This window comes from Bison bison, unplaced genomic scaffold (genome assembly GCF_000754665.1).
Source record: "Bison bison bison isolate TAMUID 2011002044 unplaced genomic scaffold, Bison_UMD1.0 scf7180017864466, whole genome shotgun sequence".
In the NCBI taxonomy this organism is placed as follows: domain Eukaryota; kingdom Metazoa; phylum Chordata; class Mammalia; order Artiodactyla; family Bovidae; genus Bison; species Bison bison.
This window is the reverse complement of record NW_011495027.1, coordinates 11,493,374-11,506,387: the sequence shown is the minus strand read 5'-3', so window position 1 is coordinate 11,506,387 and position 13,014 is coordinate 11,493,374. Positions and strand designations below refer to the sequence as shown.

Here is a 13,014-nt window from a genome sequence, read left to right as displayed (position 1 = left end):
CCTGCTCCGGGAACAGCCGTGGCGCGGGGCAGACCGTGCGGCTCCTCTGAGCCCCAGCCCGAGAACCCGGGCCCCGCGCTGGGAGGTGAGTCTCCGCCGCGTGTCCCGCGGGGGTGCGGCTTCTCCCGGGGCGCTTCGGCCTCCCCCTTCCCTTGGAGGACGGACTGGGAACTTTGTTGGCGAAAGTTAGGCTTTGGGGAAAGTAGAGCCAGCGACCCCCTACCGCTCCCCCAGCCGAGTTGGCGACTGGGGGCTGGAGTGGCAGAACTGGGGACGGGGTTGCGCCCGTAAGGGGCCTCTGAACCGGGTGGGATTCGGCACACGGGGCCTGCGGCGGGAGGCGACGTGCCGCGAGCATCTCTGCTCTTTGCGTCTTCCCGGGTGCTGGCTTCTTCGACCCCCTGAGCGTCCGGCCGCGCCTCCCGGTCCCCTCCCTCCGGTCCCCTCCCTCCGGCCGCAGAAGCCGGAGCCGGTCGCGGGATGCGAGGGCCAGGGAGGTGGGGGTAGGGGCTGCTCCGCTGGAAGCCCTGGGCTTGGAGGAGGCGAGTTTCTCCACTAATCTCTTGGAAAGTCTGCAAAGCAGGCGAAGGCGCCCGCCCCGTAACTGTTGACAACAGCTCCCTCCCTCTCTCCCTTTGTTGAAAAAGAATGAATAGTTGGTTGTGTTGCTCCCTCTTCGTCGGAGAAGGGAGGGAAGGGGAGGTGAAGGCAGGGAAAGGAGGGACGGTGGGCGCAACGCAAAGTGGGTTCCGGTCTCAGCCGGTCTTTCCTTACCCGCTAAGGCTGCCTCCACCTTAAAAGTTTGATCAGGTGTACACAGTCGTGGGAAGTTCAGTGGGCTCCAAAGCAGCTGTCGAGGCGGTGTGTTTCGTGGAGGAACCCAGAGGGTCGTGCCTAGGCTTGGGTGGTGGTGATGGAAAACTGGTTTTGGTTTTAACTCGCTTGAAGCAGGGTGAGGAGGTAAAAGATTATTCTCCTAACCTCGTTTATCTTTCACCTGAAGCTATTAGCTGAGATAGAAAGTAGAGCCGTGCGTTCAGCCATGCATTTTAAACCTTGACTCTTATCTACCAAGGCTACACAGATCTTTCCAAGGAAGACACATTGGCGGAGGGAAGGTCAGTTTGAGAACGGATAATCTCCCTGCTTGTTGCCAAGGAGTGAAACGAGATCCGGGAGGAAGGGGGAGACGTCGGTTCAAAGTCACAAGTGGGAAGGGGCTGCTCCGTTAATACCGGGAAAGCCACAGGCCAAGCAGTTATACGTGAGTGTACAAGGGGACATATGAAATGTAGCTGTAAACAACTTGCCACACTAACGGCTGTCTCACGCCCCGACTCCAACTTTCCCTGAGAAGCCTGACATTTCCAGAATGACTAACAGGAGATCTCAATCTCCTATTCATATAGAAAGGACTGCTTGTCGAATGGATGCTAATCTTAAGACCTTTATCATGTAGATCCTGTGCTGTGTTGCTTGCAATTCAATCCATGGAAGAATTATTCATACTTCAATCATTTGGCTAGACTTCATAATGTACTTCAAAATAAAGGGATGGATACTCAATTCCTACACCCAAGCAGAGCTTCATTCTGAGTGGATAAGCCAGCTTTATATGTGTGGTTTGCCATCTCCTCTTCCTATCTGCCTCTGCAGAGAAGATATACCACTACAGATCTGGATTGTAACTTCTCTGTTGTGGTCATAACAGGGCAGCGGAGGGGGTTACATTTCCAGAGTTTAAAATACAACAGAAAGCTCCTAAAGCCCACATCCCATGACCGTCTGTGAATTTAACTTGAAAATATCTCATTTCAGAAGTAAGATTGAAAAATACAAACAAATAGACTGCTTATCTCTGCCTCAACTTGCGTGCGATTGTCAGTTTCCTTGAGACTATAAAGGAAGGGAGTCAAGCCTGTTGTTCACAAGCATTTTCGAGCATAGCCGCTGACCAGGGTCAAGAAGGCAGCACATAGGTTAGGAGTATGTCAGGCTCTCTCTCATCTCTACTGAGATTTCAGCTCTTTGAACGTACACGTGGGTCTCATATTTTCCTATCAAGATGTAGAGTCTTTGACCTTTGTGTATATTTCAAGATCTGGCTTTAGACAGAGTCAGGACGCTGTGTCTGATTACCTGCACAGGTGAAGTCAGATGGCCAAAGTCTCACCTGGGCTTTTATTTTAAAGACTGAATGTGGGCTCACTTCATGTGCTTGTGTATCTGTGCCCTTGTCATACTTGATTGGGTGTCATTACATCTTTTGTTCTTGGTTTAAACATCTCCCTCTTCATCCTTCCTGGCTGCAGTCTTCTCCAGAAACAGTGACTTCGTTTGTGAGCTCTCACTGTGATGGGGATGCAATGACAAGCAAGACAGACATGGTCTCTGCCCTGCTTAGGGAGACATGGTATTTTTGGAATGCTTGCTGTATGTCAAGGGCTTTCCATACACAATTGCATTTACTTTTCACAACAACTCCATGAAGTAGATGTTGTTAACCCATTTTTACAAGTGAGAAACTGTCAGAGAGGTTGTCACTTGTCCCAGGCCACACAGTAAGTCAGTGGCAGAGTAGGGATTTGAACCTGTGAGTGTCTTACTTCAAAGCCTAGGTTCTGAGTCACACCATGTTTGATTTTCAAAAATTAAATAGTACATAATGGCTAGGAACATCAAGACAGAAGCATCTCCAAGTGGAGAAAACTTGGGAGACAGAAACTGGAGACTTGAATTTAGTCTCCACCATGCTCTTCCAACCCATGTGTTCCCATCTCAAGACCCTCCCATTTGCAGAATCCCCTGCCTGGAACTGAAGGGAGTTGAATCTTTTCTTGACTGGTTCCTTCTCTCTTTTCAGGTCTCATGTCATGGTTCCCTCTTCAGAGAGAGAGCTCTTCTCAGAACACCCTTTCGTGTTCTTTAGGGCAGTTATGACTGGGATATTCCCTAATTTGTTTTTTTTTAATCTGTGTTGATTGGACTTCCCCATCGCAGTGTAGGCTCCATGAGAAGGAGGAGCTTATCTATTCTGTTATAGCCTCAGCTCTGGTACATTGTAAACCCTCAGAGAATATATATTGAGTGAATGAACATGTATTTTCCTTATCTGGAAAAGGGAAGGGGCTTGATCCTCTGAGATCCCATCTACATATCACGTGCTGAGATTCTGCTAGTGGTCAGCTGTGGTAGGTGGCTTCTCTGGCAGAATGGAAAGTACGTACCTTGAACCTAGATTCCATCACTTCACCTCTGGATTTCCCCCAGGTTCCTGGAGTCTGGAAAAAATAAAAATAAATAAAAAGTAGGAAACAGAGCAACCCACAGACTGCAAATGAGTTTCTTCCACCTGTAGGTCTCCCTTCCACTCCCCACCCCACTTTAGTTTGTTGCTGCTGTTTGTTTTTATAAAGTTGGGTCTCTGGCCAGGGCACACCTCCCTCACCGTTGGATTGACTCAAGCTTGACATTGGACCCAGGCTGGAACCAGTCTTTTGCAGTGACTAGTCACGGGATGAGGCTATATTTTAATGGGGAAGAGTCCCAAGTTAGAGGCAGCAGGTTGTTGAGGAGAGCCTGGCCTGTGTATTTCCAATTTATCTGCAGCTGAGAAATTTAACTGTAACACGGGAAACTTCAACTAGGATGATCTTCATCCTCCCATTATTAAACTCTGCTTCACAGCCTTCGGGTCAGCACCCCTTCCTCAGGGAAGCCTTTCCTGGCTACTAGATTCATCTAGACCCCAGTTTCCACTCTGCGTGCCCCCGTAGCCTGGGGACTCACCAATACGTAAAGTCATTACTTATTGTCTGCTTCCTCCATAGAATAGGAACCTCTGGAGGACAGCTGTTTGACACCATCCCCAACACCCACACAGTGCCCACCACATAGGAGGCCCTTGTTAGATGTGTGTTGGATAGAAGAATTAGTGGATGCTCCTGTTGACTGACTGTTCCTCTTTGTCATTCTTTTCTGTTACCCAGAAAGTAATCTGAGTGTCAGTTGTTCTGTACCAAAGAAACCCACTTACCTGGTGGTTCTCAAACCTGGCTCCACATTGAACAATATTGCAAGGATTTTAAGACTGATGCCAGGGTCCTATTCACCGAGATTGTGACTTGATTGGTTTGGTTCATGGCTTGGGTGTCAGAATTTTCGAAGCTTCTCCGAGGACTCTTAATGTGCATCCAGGTTGAGAGCCTCTGCTTTTCCAGAACTCATTCCTGGCGTTGGCCCTTATAGGTTTGAAGCAGTCCAGGTGAGAGAGGGCAGGGATATAATTCATGGAATATTGCATGGTTCCTGACAGTTTAAGAGGTACTTTCACATCTGTTATCACATCTGATAATAACAAGCTGACGGATCTACTCTCTGGTTTAAATACTCCCTTTATGTTGATGACTCTTAAAAATCTACATTCTGTACTGGCCTCTAACTGAACATACGAGTATCTAGACTGCAAGACAGAACTGTCCTGGTACCTCACACTCAACAGCGCCAGTGGTGAGCTTGTTACCTGCCGTCCTGAGAGGGTCACCCCTTGTGCTACTGAGTGATACAGCACAGCACCATCCTCCCATGGCTGTGGCGTCCTTCATCCCATACAAGAGGCCTTGAGCTCTTAGCCCCTCGCTCTGCCCTTCCTTTCCCTTCCCGTGGCCACTGTCCCATGTCGGAGTCCATCATTCCTTGCTGGCTTGTTGCTGGTGTCTGACTGACCTCCCCTTCTGTCCCCTCCAGAATCACCAGAGCTCCCTACCCAGGCACAGACTGGATTCCATCCCTCTCCTCCTGAGTTTCCCTAGCACTGACAGTCAAGTTCAAACACCTCAACACACCCTTTAAGACTTTGTGATCTGGTCCTAAGCTGTGCTTCTTCCAGGAAGTACTTCTCAGCTTCACTCGAGCTGCTCTGCACAACTTAGGTTCCTGAGCCTGTGCAGGTACTTCCCGCCTTTATGCATCTGCTGTTACCACATCATCTTAGAAGGCTTTTCCCTACAGTTTCCAGCCTTTCAAAATCTTCATCTCCAGTGATGCCCTCTCTGAGATCCTCCTTGAGCCCTTTTATCAAAATTGATTGTTCTTCCCTCCAGCATCTTAAGGGTCCCATCAATGAGTTACATTACAGTTGACTTTGAACAGCACAGGTTTGAACTGCATTTGTCATTTTGTTGTTGTTTAGTCCTTCAGTCGTGTCTGACTCTTTGCAACCCTGTGAACTGTAGCCCACCAGGCTCCTTGGGATTTCCCAGGCAAGAATACTGGAATGGGTTGCCCTTTACCTTCTCCAGGGTATCTTCCTGACCCAGGGATCAAACCAATCTCCTGCATTGCAGGTGGATTCTTTAGCCACTGAGCCACCCAGAGTGGGGGTGGGGGTGGCACGTAGAATTGCATAGGTGCACTTATACACAGATATTTTTCAGTAGTAAATACTACAGTCCATGGTCAGTTGAATTTGTAGATGTGGGGGAACTGTGGATACAGAGGGCTGTCTATAAATTACATGCAGATGAACCCTGAGTTGTTCAAATGTCAACTGTATTCTCTTTGAATTCATAGTTAGGGATTGAGGTTTATGCTCTTTGTTTCTCTGAGTATCTTATCTGGAGTGGGCACTTAAATGTTTGTTGAGTTGGAAGTAGGAAAAGCAGGTGTTAACATCCCTCGAGAATACACTGAGGTGTGGATAACTTGCCGAAGGGCATCCTAAAGCACTTTGGCTCAGACTTAAAATAGATAGATCTTGGATAAGCAGAGAGGAAACAGGCTGCTGGAGACGCTGGAGCCAGTGTAACTCTTGTCTGTCATCCTAGCCTGGAGATAGACGTGATCAACACTAGGGGCCTTTGCAAGCGGAGAGATTCTGTGCGATGGGGGTGGGGCTTTGGGTCTCCCCACCAGGTTCTTGGGACTGCTCCAAGCCTGTGGAGAAGAAAGGTGCTGATAACTCGGGCAGGTGAGAGTTCATGGCTGTGAGTGTGTATGGGTGGGATGAGGGACTCCTAGTCGGCTTACGTCATCTGTGTTCAGGAGAGGGCTGAGGAGTTTGGTTTCTTTTTTAATAATGATGATCAACATGGAACAAGTGCTGACAGTGTGCCAGGTACTGGCCAGACCCGGGAGGGGCCCCCGCGGGGACTGACAGTCCGTTGTCTGCACCCACCGGGAGCCGGCCTTCTGTGTGGTCCCAGTTCAGCATGGAGCAGACAGGCCTCAGAACTACCAGATCTGGCAGGGTTCAGATTATATGTCTTAAATGAAGGGCCTCCTTCCACCCAGCGCTTCAGTTTCTCTCTCTGTCACGTGTGGGAACAGTGGACTGAGTGTGTGTGTGTGTTGGTGTGTGTGTGTTTGTCACTTGTTTCCTCTGCGCACTCTGCTGACTGCTCTGGGTCCACCTCTTATTTTACCAGATTCTGTTCTTCTTTATTGTCACCAAGCCAAGTCCCAGGTCCCCAGGTCCTTTGTGGAACTGTCTGCAGTGGTGCTAGAGAGTGATGATTTTCACTCAGCACCACTCCCTTTGCAGGGGAGATGGTGGTCTGTGAAGAATGGGGATTGCACGGCCTGAGAACAGACTGCAGAGTGAAGAGGCGTGTTCCTCACCAGGCTCAGGGAAGGCCAGGGCGTGGGGCTTAGCTGTGCAGCTGTGATCTCTGGATCAGTCTAATACCGTGACTAGTGGTACAGATTCTGTAACCTTCTGTTTCCTGGGACTAGCCCTAATTTTTATTCAAGCTTGTGTTTCTCCTTCTCTGTTTATTCGCCTTTATAATTTTATTTATTTGGCTGTGCTGGGTCTTCACTGTTGCACAGGCTTTTCTCTAATTGTGGTGCCTGGGCTTCTCGTTGTGGTGGCTTCTCTTGCTGTGGAGCACAGGCTCTAGAACACAGGCTCAATAGTTGTGGCACACAGGCTTAGTCACTCTTTGGCATGTGGGATCATCCTGGATCAGGGATCGAACCCATGTCTCCTGCGTTGGCAGGTGGATTCTTTACCACTGAGCCACCAGGGAAACCCTATATTGGCCTTTAAAATATCATTTAATTTGGCTGAGATCAAAACCATAGTGGTTATTTAGAGGATAGAGGTGCTAACCCTGCTCAGGGTGAACTCTGCTAGTGGTGATAGCTGGGAACAACTGCTAAGGCTGCTTTCACACACAGAGTTTTTCATTTCTTCCCTTGTGGCTCTCGACCATTTTTTTTCTCTTTTTTACCTTTCCCACTCTCCTGACTCCACTGGCACCTATGCACATTGCTTAACCCTGTTGGTGATAGGCAGGTTCCTGACCCCTCAGGGGGACGATTGGAGCTCCCACCTCATGGCTTTCCTCTCCAGCTGAGCCCACTAATGTGTGGAGGAGTGGCCCACCTCCTGAACCCTGACCGTCTTCGTTAATTAGCGTACATTGATTTATTTACAAGCACCAGGTCTTCACCAGAAGGAATCTGTCCTGTCTCTCTGGGTAGCACAACTGAGGAGCTGAGTTGAAGGCGTTCTAGCAGCTAAGGAATTCCAGCCATCTTCACCTGTTCTTATTGCTTATAGGGTGGTGGGAATGCATGAGCTCATTATCTTTCCTCAGTATTCTTTTTTGTTAGTCATGCTTTTGCCTCAGCTTCAGTAATCTGAAGTAATAAACTGGCTCGTGTGTCTCTAAAGGCTCTGAAATGTATTTGCCCTATTCCATTTGGCTCAGTCAGTAAAGAATTGGCCTGCAATGTAGGAGACCCCCAGGTTCGGTTCCTGGATCAGGAAGATCCTCTGGAGAAGGGAATGGCAACCCACTTCAGTATTCTTGCCTGGAGAATTCCATGGACAGAGGAGCCTGGTGGGCTACAGTCCACTGGATCGCAAAGAGCTGGACACGACTGAGAGACTAACACACACACACATTGGTGGACCTGCTGCCAAACCGGAGCATTCTTCTATAGGATGAAGAAGGGGATAAATAAACTTCCCATCATAGTAAATTTCACAAGTGATGTTTATCCTTTAACACTTCGTGAGCATTTTCTTTTGTTACATGATGTATTTCCATTTCCTTTTGTAAGGAGGAAGTCAGTTCTCATGGTTTTCTTAGATTTATGGCTTCACTCTCTTCTTTTCCCCTTAGACTTGAGGATCATGGCTGCGGGAAAGTTTGCAAGTCTTCCCAGAAACATGCCAGTGAATCACCAGTTCCCCCTCGCCTCGTCCATGGACCTTCTGAGCAGCAAGTCCCCTCTCGTTGAGCGTCGTGCAGATGCCTATCAAGACGTGTCTATACATGGCACCCTTCCCCGGAAGAAGAAAGGCCCTCCTCCCATCAGGTCCTGTGATAACTTCAGTCATGTGGGGACCCTCCCCCATTCCAGATCCCCACGGCACCACTCACCTCTGATCCAGGATGTCATCCAGGAGCAGCCCCTGCAAGACTGGAAAGGCGAAGCCTTCACCTTCAGGTAGCTTCTTTAATTTCACAAATGAAAATGATTTGTTTTAAAGGACTTTTTAAAAAAAAAGTGTTTTTAGGAAAAATATCAAACATGCACAAAGTAGAACAGATAGTTTAATTAACTCCCATGGACCCATCACCCAGCTTCAACAGTTATCAACTCGTGGTTGGCTGTACCCCATTCACTTTCCTGCCTCTGGTATTTTTATTATTTTCAGGCAAAGCTTTATTGTGCTCTGTTATTATTTTGAAGCAAATTTCAGACTTCGTTTTATCTGTGAATATTTTGGTATATGTCTTTGAAAGATAAGGACTCTTATTTTAAAAAACATATAGCTACAGCATAAAAAACTGTAACATCTAAAAAAAGAACCATTTCTTAATATCATCCAATTTGGGTGATATTAAGTGTATTTTAAGGTCAGCTTCCTGTATCATTAAGTCCCTCAGAGGGAACCATGGTATTTTTTTTTTTTTTTTTTTGCCTCAGATTATGAACTGCATCCATCCATTTCTATAGAGATGTCAGGATTTCTATAATTAGGATGTCTATAATTGTATAGGCGTCCCCATTATCCAGAGCATGCCTATGAAACCTTCCATAAGCTGAGATGGTGTGAAGTAGTAGTTCCCCTAGGACACATCATACTATAAATGGATGCATAACATAAATGGAGATAAAGCACAGATGCTCACGCACATCTCAGGGCCAGGGCGACTTGATGCTGAGAGGCTGCATGTAGTTCTGGAGGGAACTTGGTGCTGCCACTCTCTGCTCTGCGTGTGCACCGCCTGTGCAGCAGCTTCCAGAAAACAGACACTCAACGCTATTTTAGCATTTCACCTTTTTCCACAAAAGCAAAATTCCTGTTCAGACTTCTGTTAGTGAAATCAAGTCCCAATGTAGGTCATTTTGTAAAAGCAAAGTAGTGTCAAGCACACTTCCAAAAAGCGGGGATACCTGTGTTTAGCTGTCAACAAGCTGAAATAAAATCTTGTTTGGTTTTGGATCCATCATCAAGTCAGCTTCAGAATACTTTAGAACAGGAATTGCTTTCTTCTTCTGTCCACCAGGGACCTGGGTAAATAAGACTCATGGTCATGAAGGCTTTTTCTCTGGGTCTGAAATGGGCCTAGTTGTGACCTGCTTGTGGAGCTGGTTTAGAACCGCTGCACCCCTTTTTCTGTTGAGCAAGGCCAGCAGCCTGTGATGCTGTTGGGTAAGCAGGGGGATGGTTTCTTCCGCTGTATCTCCTTACATCTCTCTCTCTATGTGCAGCCCTGTAGTACGGAAGGCCGCTTTGGTCCTAGCTCATTTATTTGTTCAATACCTGTATATTGAACACCTGTGTTAGTTAGAATATGCTGATTTTGTAAGCACTATTGCTTCACCAGGAAAATTCTGCCCGTATCCTCTAAGTATCTTAACTAAAGGGCTGGTCTGACATAGACGACATTTTAGCTATCAAATCATTGCCCTTTTACAGGGTGGGGAAACATGTGCCCTGACAGGATAGCAGTGGAACATGAGAAATGGTGTCCTCCCAGAGCAAACACTGTAGTGAAGGATCCAGATAATAAATACAAGTAAATAAACAAGACAATGGCAGGTTATAGTCAGTGATATAGAGGAAATAGTAATATGCCGGAGATTTATTGGGGTTATATTTTTTTATAGGGTGGACAGTCTCTGAGGAGGAGAGTTCAGTGGAAGGCTGTCCCGGCATTGGAAGAACAAGTGCAAGGAACCAGGGGTGGGAACATGTTTGAAAAACCCAAAACAAGCTAGGGTGACCTGTGGCTGGAGTGTGGCATGTTGCGAGGCAAATAGTACACATGTTGGGAAAGGCCTAGGCAGGCAAGAATTGTATAATTGCAATATTACAGGAGAAGATGAGTGGAAGCCCACATAGTCTCTGGAGAAAGCACTGGAGAGTCTGCAGGGTTTCTGACGTCAGATCACACAGTTTCCCAGGGTGTTCTGGGCATCAGGTGGTTCTGCTCTGCGGAGTCCAGGTGGGTGGCCTGCTGATGACAGGTGTATGTGGAAGTGCACACATGCGCACAGTAATGTTGATATCTCATCATGGGCACCTGATGCACCGCCATGCAGAAGCAGAGCCATCACTGCCCTGTTTTAGGGAGGCTATGAGGCAGTGAAGGAAAATAACTTCCAGCTAGCCAGAATTAAGCCCAGGCTGCATTCATGGAGTCAGAACCCACTTATTACCTGGCTTCCTGTGGCTACTTTTTATTTAGTTAGTTAAACTCTATATTGAGCTAGATATCCATGGGCTACCACATGGAGATGGTTCACAAAGTCCAGGCTAGGTGTCTACTCTTACCAGGGGGATCTCCCAGGGGCCGGGGGTAGTAATGGAGTCACCCTTTGTAGCTTGAGGAAGTTCTCAATAAACTCCTGAGGCCCAGGCTGTCAACCTGCCAGCAGTTCAAACCTTTTTAACTGGAAAACTAACTTGGACATAGATCAGATCTTAGATCTTATCGGAGGTGGACTCAAGTCATGAGTTTAAAGTCCAGGCTGTGGAAGACTTAACAAGTGCTGTTGGTTTAGGTTTGTTTCTGATTCAGAGTTACGTTCATCCAAATTCATGTTTTTTTCCCTTAACTTAAAATACCTTATTGTTAAAGGTCAGCACAGGAAGTAAATGCACATCCTTCAAAATTATGCTGAGTGTCGAAGGATCTAAAGTCCTCTTCCCCGACTCCGCACCCTTATTGTTAATGTATTTTGTTTACCTGACATGTCTTAAAAATATCCTGAGTTGTTCTCAGTTTTGAGGACTTCAAAGCACCTTATATTCTTTTTTTTTTTCCCTCCCTAAATCCTTTTAAGTATTCCTAATAAGATTATGAGCTGCCTCGGTTACTTTTTGGAACAAGTCAGAGTGTCAGCAAGTGTAACATTTTGTGAAAGTGAAAAGCTGGGGACAGGCTGTTTGAATGAGAACCTGAGCCTCTAGAGTGGGAAGTGTGACCAAGGTGCTGGACAGAATTACCTCGAGAGAGAAACAGTGTTTCTGTTCCTAACTCAGCTCTGACAGCCCGGCAGAGCTGTGAGACCCACCACCCTGGTTCACTCACCGCTGGAAGCTGGGAGCCGTGTGTGTTTTAGAGTTTTGAATCCCTGACTCTAGGGACCTAAGACTAGTTAGGTCTACCTTTAACAGGATTATTGGTTTCTTTTTTTTTTTTTTTCGCCTTGTTTCAGATAAACTCTTTTGGCCTTATTTCTTTTCAGAGTGAATTCAGGGGTTAACTTCAGCCAAGAGTAGCTGAAGTTCAACTCTCCCAGATGTCAAGCCTGCAAGCCTTCCATTCCATCGCACTTGGAGTTGGCATGATGATGGTGGGGCTGTCTTGGGGAGTGCCCCCCCTCCCCCACAACCCCTAATGTGGGCCCACCTATACTCAGAGGAAAACGCTCTAGATTGCACCGCCTTGTCCTGTGAAATATTCTAAGTTGCAAGTTTGCTGTTTTTCCAACAAGTTTGTTTACTTTATTAATCACTAAAAAGTCACCTTTATGGTTGAATATTAAGTAACCTGTGGAAGGCCCTAGGCAAAGCAGAGGAAGTCTTCCTTTTGACCTAACAATTTACATTAGTAAGCAGTCATATAAACATGTGTCATATTCACATGGATTATTATTCCCTTACATTTTATAGTTATAAAATATCTTCCTGTTCATAAGTTATCTTGTTTGAACATCATAACCCTATGTGACAGCAGATTTCATCGTTAGCAGCAGCATTAGGTTGTCATCAATACAGCTGAGTAAATGGTTCAGAGATTGAATGGTTGAAGCACCTAAGATTAGACCCTCATGTGTGACTGAGCTAGGATTAGGACTCAAAAACTATCATAGGGCCTTCCCCAGACACTGTGCTCTGTAGCCTTGCAAGAAGGCTGGCTCTGCTGTGGGCATCTCTGAGTTATCTTCTCGCGTGAACGCTTCAGTCCCCAGGGTCTGACTGCAGCGTCTCAGACACCCGCCTTGAGGAGGCTAGAGCCTTGGCTGCCAAGAGCAGGCAGAAGGCAGGCCTGGAAGGAGAACTGGTCTCCTCGTTCCGAGACCCGTATCTCTTGGCTCTGTTTTTGTCTTGGCTGCCCTTGGATATACTTGTGGTTTGAAAAGGAGCCAAAGTGAGGAGCCCAATGCTCTTAAACCTGCTGCTTGATGTCACAGAAGGAGCCTTTGTTCTGCAGGCTGAGCAAGGCTTCTCTGAGAAGTCTGCAGATGGGATTTCCTCTTGACCTTAGCGTTGTTTGTCTGGTGTCCCTTGGGTTCATCCATCTTCAAGGATGAATTTTTATTTCAATTTGGGACCTTCCTTGGACTGAGAGGAGACCCGTTCCTGATATGAGAGGTCTGCATTGCTGGGATAGGTGAACGGTCAGCGCTTGGAGTCCACTGTCGGTCCTCTCCCTGCCCATGGGTACGTGGAGGCACACATTCCTGGGAACAGCTGCTGAGAACGTAATTCCTTCTACCCCCTGGGCTGTGGGAGCATGTGGCTGGACAATGCGGTGTTTCATT

General features: G+C 47.1%; 1 protein-coding gene across 4 annotated transcripts in view; it reads left to right on the top strand.

Moving 5' to 3' along the window:
• BCAR3 (breast cancer anti-estrogen resistance 3) overlaps nucleotides 1-13,014 on the top strand; it is a 221,620-nt gene that overhangs the window by 93,849 nt on the left and 114,757 nt on the right. For 2 of the 4 annotated variants that reach the window (XM_010860471.1, XM_010860469.1), the window contains exon 2: nucleotides 8,133-8,460. In XM_010860471.1, the coding sequence (XP_010858773.1) occupies nucleotides 8,144-8,460 (317 nt within the window). In that variant the 5' untranslated portion in view covers nucleotides 8,133-8,143. Of the gene's footprint in view, nucleotides 1-6; nucleotides 86-1,075; nucleotides 1,119-8,132; nucleotides 8,461-13,014 lie in introns of those variants that run through there. The other 2 variants (XM_010860470.1, XM_010860468.1) reach the window with 2 other exon arrangements.